This window comes from Cygnus atratus, unplaced genomic scaffold (genome assembly GCF_013377495.2).
Source record: "Cygnus atratus isolate AKBS03 ecotype Queensland, Australia unplaced genomic scaffold, CAtr_DNAZoo_HiC_assembly HiC_scaffold_54, whole genome shotgun sequence".
Taxonomy (NCBI): Eukaryota; Metazoa; Chordata; class Aves; order Anseriformes; family Anatidae; genus Cygnus; species Cygnus atratus.
In genome coordinates, this window is record NW_026110150.1 from 88,788 (window position 1) to 115,735 (window position 26,948).

The 26,948-nt window shown below is 56.6% G+C and overlaps 1 protein-coding gene across 1 annotated transcript; it reads right to left on the reverse strand.

The window, feature by feature from the left end:
• Window positions 1–297: 297 nt before the first annotated feature.
• Window positions 298–26,937, reverse strand: LOC118261161 (uncharacterized). Its single transcript, XM_050716936.1, has 18 exons — window positions 26,873–26,937; window positions 26,550–26,678; window positions 26,329–26,408; window positions 26,027–26,150; window positions 25,648–25,737; window positions 25,457–25,561; window positions 25,058–25,235; window positions 24,224–24,330; window positions 23,712–23,861; window positions 23,339–23,493; window positions 22,839–22,977; window positions 22,418–22,555; window positions 21,997–22,173; window positions 21,452–21,607; window positions 21,082–21,183; window positions 20,770–20,872; window positions 1,120–1,179; window positions 298–460 (listed from the first exon to the last, which is right to left on the reverse strand). The coding sequence occupies exons 1-18, from the start codon at window positions 26,909–26,911 to the stop codon at window positions 333–335; spliced, it is 2,160 nt and encodes a 719-aa protein (XP_050572893.1). The 5' UTR covers window positions 26,912–26,937; the 3' UTR covers window positions 298–332.
• Between the last annotated feature and the right edge of the window lie 11 nt (window positions 26,938–26,948).

A 26,948-nucleotide genomic window follows, 5' to 3' on the forward strand; every position in this document is an offset into this window, starting at 1 on the left:
AGAAGCCTGGAAGCCTCTTCCAAATGTGGCCTGGAGCTATTAAAGAAATGTGTGGACTTGGTGCTAAGGGCCGTGCTTTTGTGGTGGGCTTGGTAGTGTTAGCTGACGGTTGGACTTGAGCTGAAGGGCCTTTTCCAACCGCAGCGGTTCTGTGACTCTTCCATTGAGTAGGCACCAAGCAGTCACCGGGCCCAGGGAAAAGACGTCCTTGGTGGCCTCCAAGTTAGCTCAGCGTCATGGCACCGAGTCACTTTGAAGGAGCTGCTGGAATAATGAGACAAGAACCCAGTTCTATTAAGATATATATTGATGATTTGAGGAGTGCTGCATGGCTAGCAGCACCACAGCAGTCGAAATCTCCGTCCTGACGTTCTGTTACGCCTTGACGCCAGGATCATGATGGTCTGAACTGCCAGGCAACTGACCATGGGTTCTGGGTCATTCCCTGAAGACCGGAGGACTGCCAAAGAAAGAAGAGCAGAGATGAAAACCCACTCCTTGCAGAGATCCCCAGGCATCCCCTGCAGACCATGCCAGCCCCACTCGACTCTTCCCCAGGCCAGGAGGAGCAGGAGGGACAAATGAATCAGTTGAAAGCTGCTGCTCAGCAATGTCCCAAATGCACCCAGAAGTCCTTCCCCATCTGCGCACCACAGGTCAAGTCGGGCACCTTCACAAGCTGGATCCCCCACCACCGACCTCCATCCCCTGGGAGGATTCACACACTCCAGGAATCTCCTGGACTCCTTCCTCTCCCTATTGTGCTTCCCCACGAGAGCAAGGGCTCGCAATCATGACACTGCTCCTAGCTGCTTGTAGGCTGTTTCATCTCCCTCTTCGTCCTGGTTGGGTGCTCTACAACAGGCTCCCACCTTCTATCAGCCTTCCTGCCCTTTCTCCTGACTCTTCCTCAGGCACACTCAACCCTTTCAGCAGCACTGCCCAACTCCAGGCTGGGAGGGCATTCCCTGACATGCCGGGCTACCCCATCTCCTCTCCCTCCTTCCTATGCCTGCATTGCTCCTCCGCCCCGAAGCATTTCCCTGGAACAGGGCAAGGCGTGGGGGCCTCTGCCCCTGTCCCCCCCGCCCTAGCACACACACCACTGCCCTCACTCACCGCTGACGATTTCATTCAGCTTCTCCTCGCTCTGGTCCTTGGAGTAGCGCGCAGCAAGCCCTAGACACAGAGCTCCCATCAGACCCCCGCTCCCCAGCACGCTCCCAGCAGCGCAGCCCCTGGCCTGGCCAGCCAGGCTGTGCCCCCTCCTGCACCCCAGCAAGGTCATTGCCCGAGGGGGGCTGGAGCGAGGGCCCAGTCGGGGGGCTCTGGGGGCAACAGGGCTGCGCCTCACTGCCAGGGCAGTGCCTGGGGCTGCCAAAGGCTGCCCAAAGAGGGACCCAGGGGCTGGGCTCACCAATGAACCTGACGGCCTCAAGTCGCAAGACGGTCTGAGAGTCCTGCAGGTAGGGCTGGCTCTGCTGCAGGTATTCGTCTACTCTGTCTCTGCCCTGCTGCAGCTGGAGAGAGAACACAAGGTCACGGGGCTTGCAGACCCTCCCCAGGGTCTCCTCCAGCATCCTGGGGACAGGGAGGGCAGAGGGGCCTGCAGAAGAGCCCCCTGGGGCTCTGTGCTGGAAGGAAGGGAGCGAGGATGCAGCTGCAGGCAGCGGGCTCTGGCCGGGCACGTTTGCCCAGCTGGGGCTGGGGCCTGTGGGGTCGTCCTTACCAAGCACTCCCCGATCTTCCACGTCTGTTCTGTCTGGGCCAAGTGCTTGAGCTTCTTTGAGTCGCAGAAACTCTTGCAGCGACGACGAGAGCTTCCCCAGAGGCCTGTGGAGCAGCAGAGGTTGGGACATGGCACCACAGCCTTGGGAAGGAGACCCTCTGTCCCCTCCTCTTGGCAGGGCTGCGAGCCTTTCCCAGCGTGTTATGGGAGGCTGTGGTGGGGGACAGCGTGCACTGGGTTCAATGGCCAGGGCAAGGACACGGGACAGCCACCATCGGAGGCAGCTCACGCTGCCGGCCAGAGATCCCCCAGAGCATCCCTGTGGTGTCGGCACACCCTTGCCCACGTAACTGGTCAGCTCTGAGATCTGTACCTTTGCTACGCTCTCACTCTGGTCTCTCATCCGAAAGTAGAGCGGGAGAAGGCTGCTGTGCACTGTCCTCTTCATTTCCTTCTGCCTGTGCCGCAGCACAGCCTCTGTCACGGCTTGGAAGAGGCAGATGGAGTGCTCGCGCACCTGGCTGGACTCCTGGCAGGGAGGAGGACAGGATGAATTTCGGCAACAGCTGCTGCCCGCCCATGGGGAGCAGGGGCATTAGCGTGGCTGATGCGAAGGGAGATCACAGAACTGTGAGATGCTTCAGCGCTGGATCCTTCCCAGAGGAGCTGCTCAGCAGCCCTGCCGGGGCAGCTGCAAGGCCTGGTGCCCGTGAAAGGCAACGCAGTCGGTTGCCATCACAGGCTGCCCGCCAGCCACCCCACTTTCGCCACCAGCCGCACCAGCCATGTCCAAGCAGAGCTCCCCAGCGGCTGGGCTGACGAGGAGACTGGGAAGGCCCTGCCTGAGTGCTGCCCACGGGGCCGGGCTGAAGGGCAGCCCTCATTACAGGGGGCCCAGCTGAGGGCTCGGGCTCCCGCAGCAGACTTACATGGGCAAAGAGTGGCAGGAGCTTCTCAGCCAGCTGCAGAGCCGTGCGACTGGCCTCTCTCCTCTCCACATGAGCCATCACATTTCTCAGCACAAGCAGGGCCTTCAGCACGACGTCTGTGTTGGTGTCCTGCAGGGCCTCCAGGATGTCTGGCAGCACGACCTGAATTTTTCTTGCCTGTAGGAAAGACACAGTTTCCCTTCCGTGAAGCCGTGAGAGACCACCCTGGGCAAAGGGCTGTGGTTCCTGAGCACCAGCCTCCTGCCTTGCTTCCTGGCAGCTGGCATGGCAATCGCCTCCTGCAAGCAGTGGCCGCGGGCGCACTACAGGGATGCGGGGAGAGCAACGGGGAGGGACGGGAGGGCAGAAGAGCAAAGCCCCAGGCTGCCAACATGGCTTTGCTTGACGATGGCCCGCTCACCTTCTCAGGGCTCTCTGACACGGTGGAGAGCCCTTTGAGAACCATCAAGCGCATCGCTGGGCTTGGGTGCTTCAGGTAACTCAGGAGGTGCACTGGGTTACCAAACTCCTCTTCAGAAATGTGATTCTGGGCCAGCATCTGCAAGAAAGAGCAGGGAGAGCCTGGCAGGGCCTGCAGGGCTCCCTGCAGCCTCTTCTTCTCCCGCCTTTGGGCAGGGATGGAGCAGCGCGAGCTGGCACCAAAGAGGCACCAGGCGCGGCTGGTTACGGGGGCTTGCCGGCCCTGCCGGCCCCAGGGACGATGTGTCCGTACGTCCTGGGGGAGCTGGCAGGTTGGGGGTAGATGGGGACAGGGCTGTGCCTGTGTGCCTGAAGGGGCACGCGCAGCCCTGCTGGGAGCAAGGTTTCATCTGGGAACTCACAGCCAAGCGACGGATGCAGGTGTCTTCTGTCACTGCCGTGCACCAGTTGCACAGTGGCAAGATTTCCATCAGCACGTTTAAAACCTTCTCCAAGGTCTGCGGCATGGCCAGGACCACCTCCCACATGCCCAGGGCAGTGCTGCAAGCCCAGAATACTCTGTCAGTGGGGCTGCCTCAGCCGCAGGGCCGCGGCCTGGGCCAGCCCCATAGGACCCAGGCTGTCCTGCGGCCCCTGTGACTTGGGGAGCGCTGGGGGCCCAGCCTGGGCAAGCAGGAGGGGGCTGAGCTGGTGTTCCCTGGGGGCAGGGGGGCTGCTGCAGCCCTGGTTGGCCCAGTGGGGCTGGAACATGTTGGTGGGATGGAGGGCTGTGCTCCTTGGGGATGCCCTGCTGTTTGCCATGGCTCTGGCAACCAGAGCGTCTCCAGGTGCATCTCCCGACGTGGAACAAGCCCTCAAGGATGTTAAGGCCAGGACCTGTCACTTGGCGGAGAGAACTGCAGCAGGTTCTTGACTTTCTTCCCTGGACATCTGGTTGGTCAGCTGGAGAAGCAGGGAGTCCAGGCAGCGCCGCGCTGATGCCGTGTGGATGCTGTCCAGGTTTTTCCTGATGCATTCCATGATTATTGGCACCTGGGGGGACAAGGTGGGAATGGTGTGTCCACCAGACTGCAGCCATTTCCACAGCTGCCACTGAAACTTTGGCCCCTTCCATTGCTCCCTGCTGGCTTCAGGTGGCTTCTGGAGCCCAAGAGAGCTCGGTGTGCGAGGGAGGCAAGGAGGGAGGGAGGGATGGTGGAACAACGCCTGAAAGAGCTCAAGGGCAGGGCAATGGCCACAGGCCACTTACATCTGTCAGCCAGTAGTCAGGGTCCTCCAAGGCTGTGTCCAGCACGCTGCAGGCCCCCTGCTTGTCATGGATGCTGGAGTCTTGTAAAGCTTCAAGGGCTGTGAGGATGACGTCCAGCCTCTCAGAAGGGAAGAGGTATCCTCCAAAAACCTGTGGGAAGGAGGAGGGGAAGGAAGACATGCCGCACTGAGTGTCCCAAGGGTGCTGCTTAGCTGAGCAGCAAGGGCAGCTCCAGAGAGAGGGCCCTCAGGGGGAAGGAGTGAGGATGGGGCGTATGGCGACAGAGTGCTGGCCCTGCAGGTAACCAGGGCTTGCTGGTGGCCAGGAGGGCTGGAGCTGCTGCCGGGACACAGGGGAGCAGCCTTCGCATAGCCCCAGCTTGGGGACAAGAGGAACCCTCTCACCAGGGCGAGTGAGGCCGTGCCAGCCCCACCGGTTCTGGACCCCTTTGCTCACACGAGTTGCCTGCTGATGCTACGGACAAGATTCCCAGCAAGGCCAGAACTCATTACCTCAGCAATCTCACAGGGAAAGGACATTATAATCAATGGAAATGTTGCATCCTTCAAATTCTTGTGTGTCTCTGCATAATTTTCCATGTCCTTTGTCAGCGAGCATTCTAAACAGAGGGGAACACCGAAGAGTCAGTAGGGAAGAGCATCTTTGCCAACAAGCTTGCCAAATGGTGAAAAGCACTTTCACTAGGAATGGTTGAGGAGGGAGGCTCAGACCCATGGTGAGGAGAGTGGTGGGCAGGGATGTAGAGCACAGGGTGACGGCTGCTGGGAGCAAGAGGGACCTCAGGGATGATGCAGAAGGAGGAGAAGCAATGGCGTTGGGTGCCGTGGGGGTAGCAGCGTGTCACAGTACCCCTTCTGCTCGGGGTCAGGATGTGCAGGAAGCTCCCTGACATCTGCTTGCAAGACGGCAGGGAGCAAACAGTCAAGGAGAATTCTGGAGGGCGACACCATCCCTGGTGATGCACCGCTGGCTCTGCTGTCCACTCCTCAGGGAAGATGTGGTTTGGGAAGTGGTAATCGATTGATGGCTTAGACTGGGGAAGACCTCAAAGCAGAGTGGTAGGTGATCTGGGGAGGGTTGAGAAGGACAGCAGCAGAGAACTGCTCCTGGACATGAGGTGAGCGTTTAGCTTCTGTGGAAAACGATAGCCAGAGTCCTGCGGGAAGCTGCTGTGAGGAGCAGAGGAGGTCAGGGAACCTGGCAGACTTCCGTGGGCAGCCTCCACCAAGCAAAAGAACAATCCTTCAGAATACTCGGGGAAAAGCAGCAGACATACCAGCAGATGTCTGTGTGCAGACGGACGCTGCCCACCACACCTTCTCTTACCTCTTCCATCTGAGATGATTTTGTAGAAGCGAAAAAGAGCATCCAAAGCTGTGCAACTGATGGAATCTGTGCCACAGCTGACAATGAAGAGGTGTCCCAGCAGCTGGCCCAGGATGGGGATGTAGAGCTTTCTGGGATCATCGTGGCTGTCCTTGTATTTTTCATTGTAGTCTGAGATCTGGGGGAGGGAGGGAGGAGAGATGAAGGGCTTAGTGGAGGCAGAGCCGGCCCCTGAGAGAGCAGGGCCTGGGGAGGGAAGAGCAGGGGCAAAGGAGGGACGAAGACCCTTGCTTCAGGGTGCTGAGGCGCTCACATGCATCCAGGCTTGCCTCGCAGGCACCCCTGAGAGGCAGGATGTTCTGGGATGCAGGAAAGGGTGGAGGGTTCCTTGTTCCTTACCTTGGCCACAAAATACCAGAGGATGAAATCACTCAGCCTCTCAATCCTCGTCACAGCTCTCTCACGCACAGCTGAGTTTTTGGAACCAGCAAAGTCCAGCAGCACCTGCAAGGAGAGAAGTTGCTGGGCTGACAGCGGTCTGCAAATGTGACCTGAGAGGATTCTTTGGAAATTCTTTGCAAATGCCAAACCTCCAAGATATTCTGCAACTCTGTGCTGACGCTGGCGGGGGGACAGTTGCGTACGAAGGCCGCCAGCATGGGGTCCATGGCATTCATAGTCTGCAAGGAGGACAGGTGATCACTGAATTATTTCTGTGGCCCTTCTCAGCCCCAGGAGCTGGCTCTGAGCCCCTCTGGAGCCCAGGGGTGACTTTGGGGCTAAAAGCTGCTGCTGTGCAGACCTCCTGCAGCACGGGATCAGGCCAGGGAAGGGGAAGGGGAAGAAGGGATGAGGCTGGGAAAGCAAATCTGGGCCCCGGCCCTGCATTGGTCTCCAGTTGTCTCAGCACTGGGGAAGCAAGGCAGCAGCTCAGCAGGACTGGGGGTGCCGGTACCTCACCCAGCACATACCTTGGTGTAGAGTGCTCTTTCTGTCTCTGGCACATTGGACTCCGGAGGCAGAAAGAAGACGCTCCTGTAGCACGCGTTCCGGAGACTCTCCTTTTTGCCATGCAGTGCTCTCGGCACGGTGTTGCTGAGGGAGAGAGAGAGAGGAGCCTGTTGGACGCAGTGCCTCGAGGCTTATGAAGGAGGACATGGACCTCCCTTGGCCAAGCATCCCCGGGAGGGATGGGCAGCCTCCCTGCCAGCTTCAGGGCCACCAGGACATTGCCCTGGGGATGTGCTGGCCCAACCAGGGGCTGGGCATTCACCTGAGGACGGTGAGAGTCTCCATGGCCTTCTGCCGAAATTCTGTGTGCAAGCTGTCCATGGGCTCCTTTTCCAGCAGCGCCTGTAGAGCACAAGAGGAATGAGAGCTTGCAGCCGCCAGCACTGCCCCAGCCTCCCAGGGGGCTGGTGCCTGAGGGCTTTGCCGCTTCCCCAACCCGCCGCACATCCTCTCACCATGATGTTCTCCACCACCTTATTTTTGCAGCAGAAGGCATGCAAGTCCAGCGACAAGCCCTTCTCTGTAACAGTTCTGCACAGAGCGCAGATTTTGCTGAGGAACAGCATCTTCTGCTCCTCCTTGTCCTGGCAGCCACAAAGACACAAACAGAGCGTTAGGGGGACACCCACAGCCAGCAGGACCAAAGCCTTGAGGGGTCTGGAGCTGTGTGGAACGCCCAGAGGGCACGGCTCTGCCCAGCCAGCAGCCCTCCAGCAGCCCCGCAGCAGAGCCGTGGCAGCGCCAGGAGCACGGCTGCGATGCAAGCGGTTGCCGTTACCTTTTCTGTGCCGCTGACATAAGCCTCGATGAATTCCATGGCCGAGTCTTTGCACAGTTTCCATGCCTTATCTGGAAAGGAGGAAAGCAAAGAGTGCTGCAGAGAGGGGCTGAATGGAGGAGTGAGGAGAGGAAGGGCCCCAGCCCCAGAAGGACGTGGGGAGGCCGCGAGGATGCCCAGAGGCTGCAGCAGCTCTGCTGGGAAGAGAGGCTGAGGGAGCTGGGCTTGTGGAGCCTGGAGAAGGCTGCGGGGGGACCTCGCTGTGGCCTCCCAGTGCCCAAAGGGGCCTCCAGGAAAGCTGGGGGGGATCTTCATCAGGGAGTGCAGCGACAGGACAAGGGGTGACGGCTATAACCTAAAAGAGGGCAGGTTTCTTTCGGTCACGGAGGGATTTCTATCCTTCACGCCCAGGGCGGTGAGGCCCTGGCGCAGGCTGCGGTGCCCCCTCCCTGGCGCTGCTCACGGCCAGGCTGGGTGGGCTTTGGGCAGCCTGGGCTGGGGGGAGGCGTCGTGATCGCTGGCGTTCCCCCCAGCCCAAAGCGTCCTGGGATTCTGTGGTGCTGTGGAGGAAGCTCAGCCCCGTCGGGCCCACCCGCCGGTTTAGCCAGGAAAGGAGTCCTGGAGTCAAGCAGGGGTCTCGCGGTCCCCAACCCTCCCCACCCCATCCCCGTGGCCCTGACTCACTGGGATCCAGCGGCTGCGACTCCTCCTTGCTGTCCACTACCGGGCTGCTGCCCTCTGCCGGGCTGCTGCCCTCTGCCAGCAAGCTGTCCTCTGCTGGCCGGTTGCTGCCCTCAGAAGACCAGGTCTCCTGCCAGGCCAGCCTGGGCTTCTTGGGGGGGATGCCTCCCTCCTCATTGGAATCAGTATGAGTCTTTGGCTTGGGAACACGGCCCTTCAGGATAAAACGGCGGCTCCTGCGGGCGGACGGTTGCGGCATTGTGGGACGTGGGCTGTGCTCAGGGACTCCTCGAAGGCCCTGTGCTCCTGCCCTGTCCGTCACTGCCGTGCACCGACACTGAGGGTCCGAGCCACGGCTGCACTCTTATAAGGCGGACCCCTGGGGTGTCACCAAGGGATGTCACATAGGGTCCCATTGTGACACGCGCCTGGGCTGGGTGGGTCCCAGGCGTCCGGGCGCTGTAAGTTCACGGGCGACACCAAGCTGGGCAGGAGGGTTGATCCAGCTTGAGGGCAGGAAGGCTCTGCAGAGGGATCTGGACAGGCTGGATCGACGGGCCGCATCCAGCTGCGTGGCATTCAAGGCCAAATGCTGGGCGCCACACTTAGAATCATAGAATATCCTGAGTTGGAAAGGGGCAGACCTGAAGGGATGAAAGACACGGTCTCCTGATGGCTCTTGAACAGAAGGCGCCCCGAGACGTGCGCCTCAAGCCAGCCAGCAATTGGCCTCTGCGCAAAGCTCATCTTTGACGCTGTAGCCAAGTTAATTTATCTCCACCTTGCTCGAGTTTTTGTTTCTAACTGCTTATTTCTTCATTATCTCTAATTCAGGGACGTGTGAAATAGCGCAAAGCCACCTGCAAATTCCTTTCCCACACAGACCCACAAGGATCATTGAGTCAAACACCAGGCTCCACACAGAACCGCCCAATATCGGAGAATGTTAGAGCGTTGTCCAAACGCTTCTTGACTTCCAGCAGGCTTGGAGCCATGCCCACTGCCCGGGGGAGCCTGTCCCAGTGCCCGACCACCCTCTCAGTGAAGAACCTTTTCCTATCACCCAGCCTCAGCCTCCCCTGTCCCAGCTCCATGCCGTTCTCTCGGGTCCTGTCACTGTCCCCAGAGAGCAGAGCTCAGCACCTGCCCCTCCGCTCCCCTCGTGAGGGAGCTGCAGGCCGCCAGGAGGCCTCCCCTCAGTCTCCTCCAGGCTGAATTCTGACTCGTATTCAACTTGCTGTCGACCAAAACCCCCAGATCCCTTTCTGCAGGGCTGCTCTGCAGCCTCTTGTGCTGGCCCTACAATGGAACCCTGGGGAACCCCACTAGGGACTGGTCAACAGCCTGATGCAACCCCCTTTCTATAACCCTTTGAGCCCAACCCATCAGCCAATTTTTCACCCTAAACAGCATGTATTTATCTAGCTGTACAACAGACATTTTGTCCAGAAGGATACTGAGAGAAACAGCATTGAAAACTTGATGGAAATCCAAAACCTGCCTTCCCTTGGTCAACTAGATGGGTGATGTTGTCGTAAAAGGAAATTAAGTTTGTTAAACAGGACTTTCCCCTCATGAACCTTGGTGGGCTGTGACCAATGACTGTGTTGTCTTTCAGGTGTTTTTCAGTAACGCCCAAACAGTTTTCTCCATATTTTTACTAGGCTCTGAAGAGAGACTGGCAGGTCTGTAATTATCAGGCGCTTCTTGCCCTTCTTGAAAGCTGTCACAATGATTGCCAGCCTACAGTCAACTTGGACCTCTCTGGGCTCCCAAGACCATTGAAAAATAATTGAGAGAGGTCTCACAAGGACTTTATCATAGAATCACAGAATCATAGACTCATAGAATATCCCGAGTTGGAAGGGACCCATAAGGATCATCTAGTCCAACTCTTGGCACCACACAGGTCTGCGCAAAGTTTAGACCATGTGACTAAGTGCACAGTCCAATCGCTTCTTAAATTCAGACAGGCTTGGTGCACTGACTACGTCCCTGGGGAGCCTGTTCCAGTGTGCGACCACCCTCTCGGTGAAGAACCTCTTCCTGATGTCCAGCCTAAACTTCCCCCGCCTCAGCTTAACACCATTCCCGCGGGTCCTATCACTGGTGTTTACAGTGAATAGGTCACCTGCCTCTCCGCTCCCCTTCGCGAGGAAGTTGTAGAACGTGATGAGGATTAGTCGGCCCTCTGAGAACCCTGGGATGAATCCCCTCAGGCCCCGTAGACTCATATGCATCCAGTGTGGGTTTGGCTGGGAGGCTTTTGTTATTGCAGTCGCGGCCCTCCAACTCTGGGCCCCTTGGGTCCCAGAGCCCATCACTGCTCCTGAAGACAGAGGCGAAAAAGGCATTAAATGTCTCTGCTTCGCCTATGTCCCTGCTTGTGAGGTGACCATTCTCATCAAGTAACGGACCAATGTTTCCTCCGGTCCTCCTTTTGCTGTTAACATATTCAGTACATATATATATATATATATGTCTGTGTTGTCACCCACAGTACTAGCCAGCTTCACCTCTGAGCTTTGGCCGCACAAATTTTCTCCCGACAGAGGCGAACAGCACCTCTGTAGCCCTGCCATGTCACCCGACCTCGCTTCCAGTGGCCACACTGGAAGCTTTTTCCTCTTAAGCTCTAGAAGAAGATCCCTGCTCAGCCAAGCTGGCCTTCTGCCCCGCCTGCTTCACTTCCGACATTTTGGAATCGCCTGCTCCTGTGCTCTTAGGAGGTGGTGCTTAAAAAGATGGACCCCGATACCTTCCAAAGCAGCTTCTCAGGGGACCTTCCTAACTAGTTCCCTGAGCAGCCTGAAGTCTGCCCTCCCCGTGTCCAGAATTCACAGAATTGGAGGGGACCTCAAGAGATCATCGAGTCCAACCCCCCTGCCAAAAGCAGGTTTTGTGGCAGTTTTCCTCCTATCACCAATGATTTTAAACTCAACCGCTTTGTGATTGCTATGGCCAAGATGGCCGCCGATCACCACTTCCCATGTGGCTGCAGCCTCTCAGATTATTTTTGCCTATGTTGTCCTGGTTTCAGTTAGGACAGAGTTAATTTTCCTCCTAGTAGCTGGTAGGGTGCTATGTTTTGGATTAGGATGAGAAGAGCGCTGATAACATGCTGATGTTTTAATTGTTGCAGAGCAGTGCTTACACCAAGCCAAGGACTTTTCAGCTTCTCGCTCTGTCCTGCCAGCGGGCAGGCTAGGGGTGCAGCACGAGCCGAGAGGGGACAGACCCAGGACAGCTGACCCAAACTGGCCAAAGGGGTATTCCATACCATCTGACGTCATGCTGAACAATATATAGGGGTGGCTAGCCAGGGTGGGGGGCCGGCTGCTCAGGGATAGGCTGGGCATCGGTCAGCAGGTGGTGAGCAATTGCATTGTGCATCACTTGTTTCGTACACAGTAGTAGTAGTAGTACTATTATCATTATCATTATTATTATTATTATTATTAATTATTTTCCTGTCTTAATAAACTGTCTTTATCTCAACTCACAGGCTTCACTTTCCCGTTTCTCTCCCCCATCCCGGAGAGGGAGTGGGGAGGGTGAGCGAACGGCTGTGTGGTGTTTAGCTGCCAACCGGGTTAAACCACAACAGTCCTTTTTGGCGCTCAATGTGGGGCACGAAGGGTTGACATAACGACAGATCTGACCAGAGTGTGTTAAACTAAAATTGGTATAAGTATTAGACCTGCTTAATAGTTGCTAGTCACAATGTTGATTGCTTTAATCTCGAGTCTGCTGTGCCTGTTTTCCAAATTGAGTTTTATAGCACGTTACTTTCTGTATGTGCTCCCTGTCACGCTGTTTATCCTTTCCGGGCCCTGGTTTAAGATCGGTATGGTACTGTGTGTTGTAACAATGGCTTATGATATGATGAAATTTCTGGTCACGACTCTAACCTGGTATTTGTACCCAGGACTGTCGTCGACTCTATACTTTGGAAACCATATCTCAGAAACTATTAGCAATTACACCTATTGCCTTTTTTCGTCAGGGAGCCAATCTGTGGAGGGGACAGGGGAAGATATTTTTTCCTATTTGTTCACTCTCCCTTTCTCCTTCACCACCCTCTTATCCTCTGAGCTAGTTACGATAGTTCTCCAAGATGTTGAATATCCTTGGGATACTCAGACCACCATGTTCTTGTTGTTATGTCTCCTGAATGCGCTTCAGGTTTTGTTTAAGGTTAAACAACTACTTAGGAATCTCATCCAGAGATCTGTCTTGAGGCGGGATAGTTTTGAGTGGCAGGGAGTGTGGGAGGATATGGGCAGGTTTCTAGAGCAGTGGGCACCTCCAGTGTTTTGGACATTCACCCCTGAACTGCAAAATCCCAAAAAACTGGTAGAATGCTTGAAAAAAGGGTGTCATGACTCTGGCAGTTCCAAAGTGACACAAATCACTGTAGTGTGCTGGGGTCTGGCCTACGCCTATCGAGCTGCAATTGATGCTACTATCAACCTAGTGACAGACCCTGCAGCCACTCCAGCTCCTGCAGCCGTTCCAGCTCCTGCAGCCACTCCAGTTCCAGCTCCAGTGTTCTTCTTGTGGCATCACACTGCCCACCACATCCCACAGACCCCAGGAAAAGCCCTGAACCAGACATGGGTGTGTAGGATCTCCCCTCCAGTAGCTGGTATTGGGCCTTGCCCCTTCTGCTTCATCAAAACATTTCTCATCACAGTGCCTTTGACTATCTGTAATCATGGCCTCCAATTATCTGCTCTAACAAGTTCTTGGGGAGACTCTCTTAGTAACGGCCCTCAGTGGGGCCCGTTAATACTCCAAGTCACTTCAACTTTTTCTTCTGACTTTACTTTCTCAATTGGTTGCATCATTCTCCTCTCAGTACCTGAGCTTCATAAATTCAGCACCAAAATACACCATGGAACTCATTAAAATGAAGAAACTCCTAACGCTTCTTACGTAGTTTTGTTCAAGACTTCAAGACTTGTACAGCTAATTGGAGAGCTTTCATGGTGTAGTTAAGGAGGAAGATTTCAAAGAGCACCTAATAAATTTTTTTCTCATCTTAAAGGATGCGTTTAGTTTAATTTCGGTTTGGAGCATTTCAATTCACTAATTGATATTGGTCCAGGGTGTCTCCTTTGGGGAATTGCATAGATAGGAAAAGCAGACTCTTGAGATCTGACACCGCATGGACAACCTTGCTCCTCCCCACCCCAGCCCTGACATTTCTCCCATTGTCTGCTTGGTGCTTGCATCACTTTTCCTTCCACCACACTTCTGCACCAAAGTCTGCAGCTGGATGTTACAGCTCCTTTGCACCAGCTCCCACCTGCTTTCCTTAGAGACCTGGCTGCACTCAGGTGCAGAAGGGTTTTTCCTATTTCCAGCCAAAGAACGTGAAAACATGCTGCAATTATCCAGAAAACAAAGCAAGCTCATCGTGTATGCCTCCTGTGAAGTTTACCTTCACAAAAGAATGACTGTAGAAGTATTTTATACTGATAGATAGGAAATTAAAAATGATAGTGTTATTATTAATCCATATCATACGAATTCAATGAGAAATGATGAGGATCTTGGTAAGGAAACAATTAGACAGGCTGCTGATAGATGGACCAGCTGGGCTGCTTCTACCTGAAGCTCAAAGCAGCAACTGGGTCTGTGAGAGCAGTCTAATGATCAAAGAGTAAGGGGAGGGCAAACCAGGAGAACCACGGGAAGTGCGTAGGTCCAGACAGGCAGCTGGAAAGGGGACATTCAGCAGGGTCTGTTTAACCAAAACTTGTGGATGTGCCTGGAAGATGAGGGAGCACACCATGATAGACAAAGCGATGACAATGCAAGTACAGGTGAACTTCAGAATTTCTTCTCCAGCGATGAATATACATCCTGAAAATTCACATTTCTTCATGATAGAAATTACACTTTGTGTGTAATGTTTTATAAAAAGGATTGAAACATTTGAGGTGATGAGTAGTTGCTCTTTTACCTAAGTACTAAAGAAATTACTGGGTATTCAGGCAGAGCTTTGCTGTCAAGACAAAAAGCAAGCAGGACATGCAAGAGACCAGAGCCCTCTGGAGGATGCATATGGAGCCAGGTGGAGATACCAGAGCATGTCCACTGCCAGCAGTGGTCTTTGTCCCAATAACCCCAGCCCAGCCCAACACATGAAACCCCTTCAAAGACAACACCCTTGTTCAGTGGGTTCTTGGGACTCACCTAATGTTGAAATGGCCACTGGAAAACCCAATATACTCTCCCTTATTCCTAGTTAGCAGCTGAACATCCATTTACCATCACGGGTCATCTGTGGCAATCTCAGGCTGAAAGACTCAAGAGCAGGACACTTCAAAGGGCTGAGGCAGAACCCATCAGCTTACCCCAGTTTGTGAATCATCCCCTTCCAACAGGGATATGAAAGTAAATAATGTGAAACGACCCGTCAGGTCAATGCACAGAGTACGGGAGAGTCCTACATACTGTGCTGTAGTGGTAGAAGGCAAAAAGCATTGCATTGTGCCTCAGACTAATCAAGGAGACCTAATCCAGTTCATCCACAAGACAAAGAAAAAAACTTGAAGCTGAGTGAAGGACGTTGAGTTGTGACCTAGAACGAAGAAGGATGTTGATCACTGGGGAAGGAACTGTCCCTTTGTGCCATCACCAACGCAAATTACACAAGAACTACATCACATAAAGTAACCCGTCCCACCCTGGCTCTGTCACCTATGGGGCAGGAGAGAGGGAGCTGACAGCCAAGGGACGCGTTTGGGTGTGGAAGGTGGGGCCCAGCAGAGACAAGGAGTCAAGGCAGTGGGGTGGGAGGGGCCAGGAGAAGCAGCCCAAGGGGTGGTGCTGCTTGTGAGGGCACGTTTGTGCCAGCAGCCTGAGTGGGCAGCAGCTGTGCGCAGGCGAGGGGAGGCCAGGAAGCGCATGCCAAGAGCGCTCCTGCCAGCAGAGACAAGGCCGGGGCCGAGGGCAAGGGGAGAGGCAGGCGCAGGCCAGGGGGCTGCAAGGGCCATGCTGAGCTCCCTGCCCCTGCAGCAGCCGCACTGGCCCTCAGCAGACGTGCTGGCCAGCACGCACTGGGAGGTCCTGGCGTGCATCAGAGAGCAGCAAGGAGGGCGCTGGAGAGGGCTGGGGCGAAGCGGGTGGCAGAGCCCCATGCAGGGGCTGGCTGGGGGTCACCTCTGCTGCAGGCAGCGCACGCAGCGTGGCAGGAGGAGGGCAGGCAGGGCTCGTGGCCACGGGGCAGAGCCTGGCCCTGGATGCTCCATGAGCGCCTTGCAGGTCCTGGCAGGCTGCGGTGAGGGGACGAATGCCCTGGGCCCCCTTCCTGCTCTGCCCAGGCCAGCAAGGGCCCAGAGCGGCCTCCTCTCCCCTGCCCCTGCAGCTCTGGGCTCCCTTCCCCAGCCCTGGCTCTGCAGCACCAAGCCCTGCTGGGAGCCCTCCCCTGCATGCTCCCACCGCTCCCTGACGCTGCCGTTGCCCTCTGCTGGGCACTGCCCAGCCCAGCCCAGCCCAGCCCCTGCCCACCTCTCCCCACCTCCCTGCCCTCTCCCCAGCCCAGCCCAGCCCAGCCCAGCCCAGCCCAGCCCAGCAGCCCAGGCTGCGCTGGCCCCAGGGCAGTGCCCACCGCAGGCCGCTGCAGGGCTCTGGGCACGGCCACCACAGCCCCAGCCCCTCGCAAGGCACCGCAGCTGCTGGGACAAAGGCAGCTCTGGGCCTCCCCAGCAGCCCCCGGGCTGGGGCCAGCCACAGCTCAGGAGATGGAGGCCCGTGAAGCTGCAGGAGCCCTGGTCTCTTGCCTGGGAGATCCCCAGCACAGAGTGCCTGTGCCGCGCAGGGCCAGCCCCGCTCCCCAGGCCAGCACAAGAGGCCTGGCCCAGGCACAGAGCAGCTCCAGATTCCTCTCCAGGATGCCATTTGCCATCAGACCCACTGGGACACTCCCAGGCCAGTCAAGGCCAGTTACTGTTTGCTGAGCCATGGGCAGCTAAGAAGGGAGCTCCCAGTCCAGCATGTAAGGAATGGTCCAGCAATTCGTGTCACTAAGGGATTTGAAGGGTTAACATTGAGGCCCGAGTCTAGGTGATAAGAGAACAAAGGGGGTTTTTAGAGAAAACTGCTGACTATTGCACGGGATGTGGCGCCAGTCTCTGACATCCGGCCCAGAGGCTACCAAATAAGGAGGAAGGGGGAGCGGAAGGACGACTCAAGGACAAAGCCTGGGAGGAAGACTGCGAGCCTTCAGCCCAAGCGACCCCCGAGAGACCACCAGAGACTGATACGCAGGCGCCCCTGGGAGGGTTTCGGATTCCGGAAACCAATTATAATAACCCTGCCTCTTCTAGAAGTAGTAATGAATATGTATTAGCGTAGGAGCATAAAAACCAGCCGCCTTACGTAACAGGTGTGCGTCTTGGTGGAGCAGAGACTCCCGGCGCACCCAGCGCTGTTTCCTTGCCTCTATTCGTTTAATAAATTGTAAACTTTGATTGCAATCCTGTTTGGGACTCAGTCATTTATAACATGTATTTGGCTGGAGCAGATATTTCTCTTCTCACCGTCATGGCCTACGACCGCTACGTTGCCATCTGCAAGCCCCTGCACTACGGGAGCCTCCTGGGCAGCAGAGCTTGTGCCCAGATGGCAGCAGCTGCCTGGGGCAGTGGCTTTCTCTATGCTGTCCTGCACACGGCCAGTACATTTTCCCTGCCCCTCTGCCAAGGCAATGCTGTGGACCGGTTCTTCTGTGAAATCCCCCAGATCCTCAGGCTCTCCTGCTCCAGCACTTATCTCAGGAAAATTGGACTTCTTGTGGTTATTGGTGCTTTAGCCTTTGGTTGCTTTGTTTTCATTGTGCTGTCCTAATGTGGAGATCTTCAGGGCTGTGCTGAGGATCCCCTCTGAGCAGGGATGGCACAAAGCCTTTTCCACGTGCCTCCCTCACCTGCTCATTGGCCTTCTATTTCTCAGCACTGGCATCTGTGTTTACCTGAAGCCCCCCTACATTCCCTCCCCAGCACCGAATATGGTAGTGACATTTCTGTACTTGGTGGTGCCTCCAGCACTGAACCCCCTCATATATAGCATGAGGAACCAGGAACTCAAGGATGCAGTGAAGAATCTCTTTGGATAAATGCTTCTTATTATCATTAATTTGACTATATAAAGTCCTAACAGGGATCACAGGTTATCTGAAAATCATGTTGGACGATTTCCTGTACTTATTTTTCTTTATTATTATTTCCCAGGTACTATGATTTGATTTCTTCTTCTCCTTCTACTTCTTCTACTTCTTCTTCTTCTTCTTCTCCTTCTCCTTCTTCTTCTTCTTCTTCTTCTTCTTCTCCTTCTTCTCCTTCTTCTTCTACTTCTTCTTCTTCTTTTTCTTCTCCTTCTTCTTCTTCTTTTTCTTCTCCTTCTTCTTCTTCTTCTACTTCTCCTTCTCCTTCTTCTTCTACTTCTTCTTCTTCTTCTACTTCTTCTTCTTCTTCTTCTCCTTCTTCTTCTCCTTCTTCTTCTTCTTCTTCTTTTTCTTCTCCTTCTTCTTCTTCTTCTACTTCTTCTTCTTCTTCTTCTTCTTCTTCTTCTTCTTCTTCTTCTTCTCCTTCTTCTTCTCCTTCTTCTTCTTCTTCTTCTCCTTTTTCTTCTCCTTCTCCTTTCTACTAATTATTCTTTTTTTTCCCCTCATTATTTCATTTTCCTTTAGAACGAAGCTTCCAGTATAGATAACGAAAAGAAAGAAAGCATCAGAACTTCACTGGTCTCAGCTGCCATCTCTTCCCATCTCCTCTGGAGCTGGGGGAGCAGCTCCAGCATGCAGGAGGGGCTCAGGTCCAAGAGCCCGGCTGCCACATGGAGGAGCAGCCCCGGTGGCCCTCGGGGCTCCCCCTTACTGCCCGCTGGGCTCTGCCTCTCTGCTGCCTTTGGGTCGGGGCTGCTGCTTCCCTGGAGCCATGGCCATGGCCAGCAGCAGACACAGACACACAGACACAGACACAGATTCCTAGGTTGGAAGAGACCTCAAGATCATCGTGTCCAACCTCCGACCTAACACTAAGTACTCCACTAAACCACATCGCTAAGCTCTACATCTAAACGTCTTTTAAAGACCTCCAGGGATGGTGACTCCACCACCTCCCTGGGCAGCCCGTTCCAGTGCTTAATAACCCTTTCGGTAAAGAAGTACTTCCTAACATCCAACCTAAAACTCCCCTGTCGCAACTTTCGCCCATTCCCCCTCGTCCTGTCACCAGGCACGTGGGAGAACAGACCAACCCCCACCTCTCTACAGCCTCCTTTAAGGTAACTGTAGAGAGCGATAAGGTTGCCCCTGAGCCTCTTCTTCTCCAGGCTGAACAAGCCCAGCTCCCTCAGCCGCTCCTCATAAGACTTGTTCTCCAGACCCCTCACCAGCTTGGTCGCCCTTCTCTGGACTCGCTCAAGCACGTCCATGTCCTTCCTGTAGCGAGGGGCCCAAAACTGAACACAGTACTCAAGGTGCGGCCTCACCAGAGCCGAGTACAGGGGCACAATCACTTCCCTAGACCTGCTGGCCACACTGCTTCTTATACAGGCCAGGATGCTGTTGGCCTTCTTGGCCACCTGAGCACACTGCTGGCTCATATTCAGCCGACTATCAACCAATACTCCCAGGTCCTTCTCGGCCAGGCAGCTTTCCAGCCACTCATCTCCCAGCCTGTAGCTCTGCTTGGGGTTGTTGCGCCCCAGGTGCAGGACCCAGCACTTGGCCCTTGTTGAACTTCATACAGTTGACCTCAGCCCATCGCTCCAGCCTATCCAGATCCTCCTGCAGAGCCTTCCTGCCCTCGAGCAGATCGACACACGCACTTAGCTTGGTGTCATCTGCAAACTTACTGAGGGTGCACTGGACGCCCTCATCCAGATCATCGATAAAGATATTAAAGAGGACCGGCCCCAGTACCGAGCCCTGGGGGACACCACTAGTGACCAGCAGGACGTGGCCTTTTCACTGCTGCTCTCTTTCGGCTTCCACACTGTGATTCTTGTATCTGGAGAAGCCCTCAGATCTCATGTCTGTTGGTGACACTCCTGTTGTCTCTACAGTGACATCCCTGTGGCTGCAGGCAGCAGCAGGCAATGTGCAGCCCTGGGTCACAGCTGGCCTCCCTGCTAGCACCACAGTAACAAAAGGGGCTGCTCAGGACAAACCCAGAAGCCTGGAAGCCTCTTCCAAATGTGGCCTGGAGCTATTAAAGAAATGTGTGGACTTGGTGCTAAGGGCCGTGCTTTTGTGGTGGGCTTGGTAGTGTTAGCTGACGGTTGGACTTGAGCTGAAGGGCCTTTTCCAACCGCAGCGGTTCTGTGACTCTTCCATTGAGTACGCACCAAGCAGTCACCGGGCCCAGGGAAAAGACGTCCTTGGTGGCCTCCAAGTTAGCTCAGCGTCATGGCACCGAGTCACTTTGAAGGAGCTGCTGGAATAATGAGACAAGAACCCAGTTCTATTAAGATATATATTGATGATTTGAGGAGTGCTGCATGGCTAGCAGCACCACAGCAGTCGAAATCTCCGTCCTGACGTTCTGTTACGCCTTGACGCCAGGATCATGATGGTCTGAACTGCCAGGCAACTGACCATGGGTTCTGGGTCATTCCCTGAAGACCGGAGGACTGCCAAAGAAAGAAGAGCAGAGATGAAAACCCACTCCTTGCAGAGATCCCCAGGCATCCCCTGCAGACCATGCCAGCCCCACTCGACTCTTCCCCAGGCCAGGAGGAGCAGGAGGGACAAATGAATCAGTTGAAAGCTGCTGCTCAGCAATGTCCCAAATGCACCCAGAAGTCCTTCCCCATCTGCGCACCACAGGTCAAGTCGGGCACCTTCACAAGCTGGATCCCCCACCACCGACCTCCATCCCCTGGGAGGATTCACACACTCCAGGAATCTCCTGGACTCCTTCCTCTCCCTATTGTGCTTCCCCACGAGAGCAAGGGCTCGCAATCATGACACTGCTCCTAGCTGCTTGTAGGCTGTTTCATCTCCCTCTTCGTCCTGGTTGGGTGCTCTACAACAGGCTCCCACCTTCTATCAGCCTTCCTGCCCTTTCTCCTGACTCTTCCTCAGGCACACTCAACCCTTTCAGCAGCACTGCCCAACTCCAGGCTGGGAGGGCATTCCCTGACATGCCGGGCTACCCCGTCTCCTCTCCCTCCTTCCTATGCCTGCATTGCTCCTCCGCCCCGAAGCATTTCCCTGGAGCAGGGCAAGGCGTGGGGGCCTCTGCCCCTGTCCCCCCAGCCCTAGCACACACACCACTGCCCTCACTCACCGCTGACGATTTCATTCAGCTTCTCCTCGCTCTGGTCCTTGGAGTAGCGCGCAGCAAGCCCTAGACACAGAGCTCCCATCAGACCCCCGCTCCCCAGCACAGCTCCCAGCAGCGCAGCCCCTGGCCTGGCCAGCCAGGCTGTGCCCCCTCCTGCACCCCAGCAAGGTCATTGCCCGAGGGGGGCTGGAGCGAGGGCCCAGTCGGGGGGCTCTGGGGGCAACAGGGCTGCGCCTCACTGCCAGGGCAGTGCCTGGGGCTGCCAAAGGCTGCCCAAAGAGGGACCCAGGGGCTGGGCTCACCAATGAACCTGACGGCCTCAAGTCGCAAGACGGTCTGAGAGTCCTGCAGGTAGGGCTGGCTCTGCTGCAGGTATTCGTCTACTCTGTCTCTGCCCTGCTGCAGCTGGAGAGAGAACACAAGGTCACGGGGCTTGCAGACCCTCCCCAGGGTCTCCTCCAGCATCCTGGGGACAGGGAGGGCAGAGGGGCCTGCAGAAGAGCCCCCTGGGGCTCTGTGCTGGAAGGAAGGGAGCGAGGATGCAGCTGCAGGCAGCGGGCTCTGGCCGGGCACGTTTGCCCAGCTGGGGCTGGGGCCTGTGGGGTCGTCCTTACCAAGCACTCCCCGATCTTCCACGTCTGTTCTGTCTGGGCCAAGTGCTTGAGTTCTTTGCGTTGCAGAAACTCTGCAGCGACGACGAGAGCTTCCCCAGAGGCCTGTGGAGCAGCAGAGGTTGGACATGGCACCACAGCCTTGGGAAGGAGACCCTCTGTCCCCTCCTCTTGGCAGGGCTGCGAGCCTTTCCCAGCGTGTTATGGGAGGCTGTGGTGGGGGACAGCGTGCACTGGGTTCAATGGCCAGGGCAAGGACACGGGACAGCCACCATCGGAGGCAGCTCACGCTGCCGGCCAGAGATCCCCCAGAGCATCCCTGTGGTGTCGGCACACCCTTGCCCACGTAACTGGTCAGCTCTGAGATCTGTACCTTTGCTACGCTCTCACTCTGGTCTCTCATCCGAAAGTAGAGCGGGAGAAGGCTGCTGTGCACTGTCCTCTTCATTTCCTTCTGCCTGTGCCGCAGCACAGCCTCCGTCACGGCTTGGAAGAGGCAGATGGAGTGCTCGCGCACCTGGCTGGACTCCTGGCAGGGAGGAGGACAGGATGAATTTCAGCAACAGCTGCTGCCCGCCCATGGGAGCAGGGGCATTAGCGTGGCTGATGCGAAGGGAGATCACAGAACTTCAGCGCTGGATCCTTCCCAGAGGAGCTGCTCAGCAGCCCTGCCGGGGCAGCTGCAAGGCCTGGTGCCCGTGAAAGGCAACGCAGTCGGTTGCCATCACAGGCTGCCCGCCAGCCACCCCACTTTCGCCACCAGCCGCACCAGCCATGTCCAAGCAGAGCTCCCCAGCGGCTGGGCTGACGAGGAGACTGGGAAGGCCCTGCCTGAGTGCTGCCCACGGGGCCGGGCTGAAGGGCAGCCCTCATTACAGGGGGCCCAGCTGAGGGCTCGGGCTCCCGCAGCAGACTTACATGGGCAAAGAGTGGCAGGAGCTTCTCAGCCAGCTGCAGAGCCGTGCGACTGGCCCCTCTCCTCTCCACATGAGCCATCACATTGCTGAGCACAAGCAGGGCCTTCAGCACGACGTCTGTGTTGGTGTCCTGCAGGGCCTCCAGGATGTCTGGCAGCACGACCTGAATTTTTCTTGCCTGTAGGAAAGACACAGTTTCCCTTCCGTGAAGCCGTGAGAGACCACCCTGGGCAAAGGGCTGTGGTTCCTGAGCACCAGCCTCCTGCCTTGCTTCCTGGCAGCTGGCATGGCAATCGCCTCCTGCAAGCAGTGGCCGCGGGCGCACTACAGGGATGCGGGGAGAGCAACGGGGAGGGACGGGAGGGCAGAAGAGCAAAGCCCCAGGCTGCCAACATGGCTTTGCTTGACGATGGCCCGCTCACCTTCTCAGGGCTCTCTGACACGGTGGAGAGCCCTTTGAGAACCATCAAGCGCATCGCTGGGCTTGGGTGCTTCAGGTAACTCAGGAGGTGCACTGGGTTACCAAACTCCTCTTCAGAAATGTGATTCTGGGCCAGCATCTGCAAGAAAGAGCAGGGAGAGCCTGGCAGGGCCTGCAGGGCTCCCTGCAGCCTCTTCTTCTCCCGCCTTTGGGCAGGGATGGAGCAGCGCGAGCTGGCACCAAAGAGGCACCAGGCGCGGCTGGTTACGGGGGCTTGCCGGCCCTGCCGGCCCCAGGGACGATGTGTCCGTACGTCCTGGGGGAGCTGGCAGGTTGGGGGTAGATGGGGACAGGGCTGTGCCTGTGTGCCTGAAGGGGCACGCGCAGCCCTGCTGGGAGCAAGGTTTCATCTGGGAACTCACAGCCAAGCGACGGATGCAGGTGTCTTCTGTCACTGCCGTGCACCAGTTGCACAGTGGCAAGTCTTCCATCAGCATGTTTAAAACCTTCTCCAAGGTCTGCGGCATGGCCAGGACCACCTCCCACATGCCCAGGGCAGTGCTGCAAGCCCAGAATACTCTGTCAGCGGGGCTGCCTCAGCCGCAGGGCCGCGGCCTGGGCCAGCCCCGTAGGACCCAGGCTGTCCTGCGGCCCCTGTGACTTGGGGAGTGCTGGGGGCCCAGCCTGGGCAAGCAGGAGGGGGCTGAGCTGGCGTTCCCTGGGGGCAGGGGTGCTCTGGGCTGCCTTGGACAGCTGGGCTGCTGCAGCCCTGGCTGGCCCAGTGGGGCTGGAACATGTTGGTGGGATGGAGGGCTGTGCTCCTTGGGGATGCCCTGCTGTTTGCCATGGCTCTGGCAACCAGAGCGTCTCCAGGTGCATCTCCCGACGTGGAACAAGCCCTCAAGGATGTTAAGGCCAGGACCTGTCACTTGGCGGAGAGAACTGCAGCAGGTTCTTGACTTCTTCCCTGGACATCTGGTTGGTCAGTTGGAGAAGCAGGGAGTCCAGGCAGCGCCGCGCTGATGCCGTGTGGATGCTGTCCAGGTTTTTCCTGATGCATTCCATGATTATTGGCACCTGGGGGGACAAGGTGGGAATGGTGTGTCCACCAGACTGCAGCCATTTCCACAGCTGCCACTGAAACTTTGGCCCCTTCCATTGCTCTCCTGCTGCCTTCAGGTGGCTTCTGGAGCCCAAGAGAGCTCGGTGTGCGAGGGAGGCAAGGAGGGAGGGAGGGATGGTGGAACAACGCCTGAAAGAGCTCAAGGGCAGGGCAATGGCCACAGGCCACTTACATCTGTCAGCCAGTAGTCAGGGTCCTCCAAGGCTGCTTCCAGCACGCTGCAGGCCCCCTGCTTGTCATGGATGCTGGAGTCTTGTAAAGCTTCAAGGGCTGTGAGGATGACGTCCAGCCTCTCAGAAGGGAAGAGGTATCCTCCAAAAACCTGTGGGAAGGAGGAGGGGAAGGAAGACATGCCGCACTGAGTGTCCCAAGGGTGCTGCTTAGCTGAGCAGCAAGGGCAGCTCCAGAGAGAGGGCCCTCAGGGGGAAGGAGTGAGGATGGGGCGTATGGTGACAGAGTGCTGGCCCTGCAGGTAACCAGGGCTTGCTGGTGGCCAGGAGGGCTGGAGCTGCTGCCGGGACACAGGGGAGCAGCCTTCGCATAGCCCCAGCTTGGGGACAAGAGGAACCCTCTCACCAGGGCGAGTGAGGCCGTGCCAGCCCCACCGGTTCTGGACCCCTTTGCTCACACGAGTTGCCTGCTGATGCTGCGGACAAGATTCCCAGCAAGGCCAGAGCTCATTACCTTGGCAATATCACAGGGAGCGGACATTACAGTGAATGGAAATGCTGTATCCTTCAACTTCTTTCGTCTCTCTGCATAATTTTCCATGTCCTTTGTCAGTGAGCATTCTAAACAGGGGGGAACACCGAAGAGTCAGTAGGGAAGAGCATCTTTGCCAACAAGCTTGCCAAATGGTGAAAAGCACTTTCACTAGGAATGGTTGAGGAGGGAGGCTCAGACCCATGGTGAGGAGAGTGGTGGGCAGGGATGTAGAGCACAGGGTGACGGCTGCTGGGAGCAAGAGGGACCTCAGGGATGATGCAGAAGGAGGAGAAGCAATGGCGTTGGGTGCCGTGGGGGTAGCAGCGTGTCACAGACCCCTTCTGCTCGGGGTCAGGATGTGCAGGAAGCTCCCTGACATCTGCTTGCAAGACGGCAGGGAGCAAACAGTCAAGGAGAATTCTGGAGGGCGACACCATCCCTGGTGATGCACGGCTGGCTCTGCTGTCCACTCCTCAGGGAAGATGTGGTTTGGGAAGTGGTAATCGATTGATGGCTTAGACTGGGGAAGACCTCAAAACAGCGTGGTAGGTGGTCTGGGGAGGGTTGAGAAGGACAGCAGCAGAGAACTGCTCCTGGACATGAGGTGAGCGTTTAGCTTCTGTGGAAAACGATAGCCAGAGTCCTGCGGGAAGCTGCTGTGAGGAGCAGAGGAGGTCAGGGAACCTGGCAGACTCCCGTGGGCAGCCTCCACCAAGCAAAAGAACAATCCTTCAGAATACTCGGGGAAAAGCAGCAGACATACCAGCAGATGTCTGTGTGCAGACGGACGCTGCCCACCACACCTTCTCTTACCTCTTCCATCTGAGATGATTTCGTAGAAGCGAAAAAGAGCATCCAAAGCTGTGCAACTGATGGAATCTGTGCCACAGCTGACAATGAAGAGGTGTCCCAGCAGCTGGCCCAGGATGGGGATGTAGAGCTCTCTGGGATCATCGTGGCTGTCCTTGTATTTTTCATTGTAGTCTGAGATCTGGGGGAGGGAGGGAGGAGAGACGAAGGGCTTAGTGGAGGCAGAGCCGGCCCCTGAGAGAGCAGGGCCTGGGGAGGGAAGAGCAGGGGCAAAGGAGGGACGAAGACCCTTGCTTCAGGGTGCTGAGGCCCTCACATGCATCCAGGCTTGCCTCGCAGGCACCCCTGAGAGGCAGGATGTTCTGGGATGCAGGAAAGGGTGGAGGGTTCCTTGTTCCTTACCTTGGCCACAAAATACGAGAGGATGAAATCACTCAGCCTCTCAATCCTCGTCACAGCTCTCTCACGCACAGCTGAGTTTTTGGAGCCAGCAAAGTCCAGCAGCACCTGCAAGGAGAGAAGTTGCTGGGCTGACAGCGGTCTGCAAATGTGACCTGAGAGGATTCTTTGGAAATTCTTTGCAAATGCCAAACCTCCAAGATATTCTGCAACTCTGTGCTGACGCTGGCGGGGGGACAGTTGCGTACGAAGGCCGCCAGCATGGGGTCCATGGCATTCATAGTCTGCAAGGAGGACAGGTGATCACTGAATTATTTCTGTGGCCCTTCTCAGCCCCAGGAGCTGGCTCTGAGCCCCTCTGGAGCCCAGGGGTGACTTTGGGGCTAAAAGCTGCTGTGTGCAGACCTCCTGCAGCACGGGATCAGGCCAGGGAAGGGGAAGGGGAAGAAGGGATGAGGCTGGGAAAGCAAATCTGGGCCCCGGCCCTGCATTGGTCTCCAGTTCTCTCAGCACGGGGAAGCAAGGCAGCAGCTCAGCAGGACTGGGGGTGCCGGTACCTCACCCAGCACATACCTTGGTGTAGAGTGCTCTTTCTGTCTCTGGCACATTGGACTCCGGAGGCAGAAAGAACACGCTCCTGTAGCACGCATTCCGGAGACTCTCCTTTTTGCCATGCAGTGCTCTCGGCACGGTGTTGCTGAGGGAGAGAGAGAGAGGAGCCTGTTGGACGCAGTGCCTTGAGGCTTATGAAGGAGGACACGGACCTCCCTTGGCCAGGCATCCCCGGGAGGGATGGGCAGCCTCCCTGCCAGCTTCAGGGCCACCAGGACATTGTCCTGGGGATGTGCTGGCCCAACCAGGGGCTGGGCATTCACCTGAGGACGGTGAGAGTCTCCATGGCCTTCTGCCGAAATTCTGTGTGCAAGCTGTCCATGGGCTCCTTTTCCAGCAGCGCCTGTAGAGCACAAGAGGAATGAGAGCTTGCAGCCGCCGGCACCCAGCACCAGCAGAGCCAGCGCTGCCCCAGTCCCGGCCTCCCAGGGGGCTGGTGCCAGGGGGCCTTGCCCCTTCCCCAACCCGCCGCACATCCTCTCACCATGATGTTCTCCACCAGCTTATTTTTGCAGCAGAAGGCATGCAAGTCCAGCGACAAGCCCTTCTCTGTAACAGTTCTGCACAGAGCGCAGATTTTGCTGAGGAACAGCATCTTCTGCTCCTCCTTGTCCTGGCAGCCACAAAGACACAAACAGAGCGTTAGGGGGACACCCACGGCCAGCAGGACCAAAGCCTTGAGGGGTCTGGAGCTGTGTGGGACGCCCGGAGGCCACAGCTCTGCCCAGCCAGCAGCCCTCCAGCAGCCCCGCAGCAGAGCCGTGGCAGCGCCAGGAGCACGGCTGCGATGCAAGCGGTTGCCGTTACCTTTTCTGTGCCACTGACATAAGCCTCGATGAATTCCATGGCCGAGTCTTTGCACAGTTTCCATGCCTTATCTGGA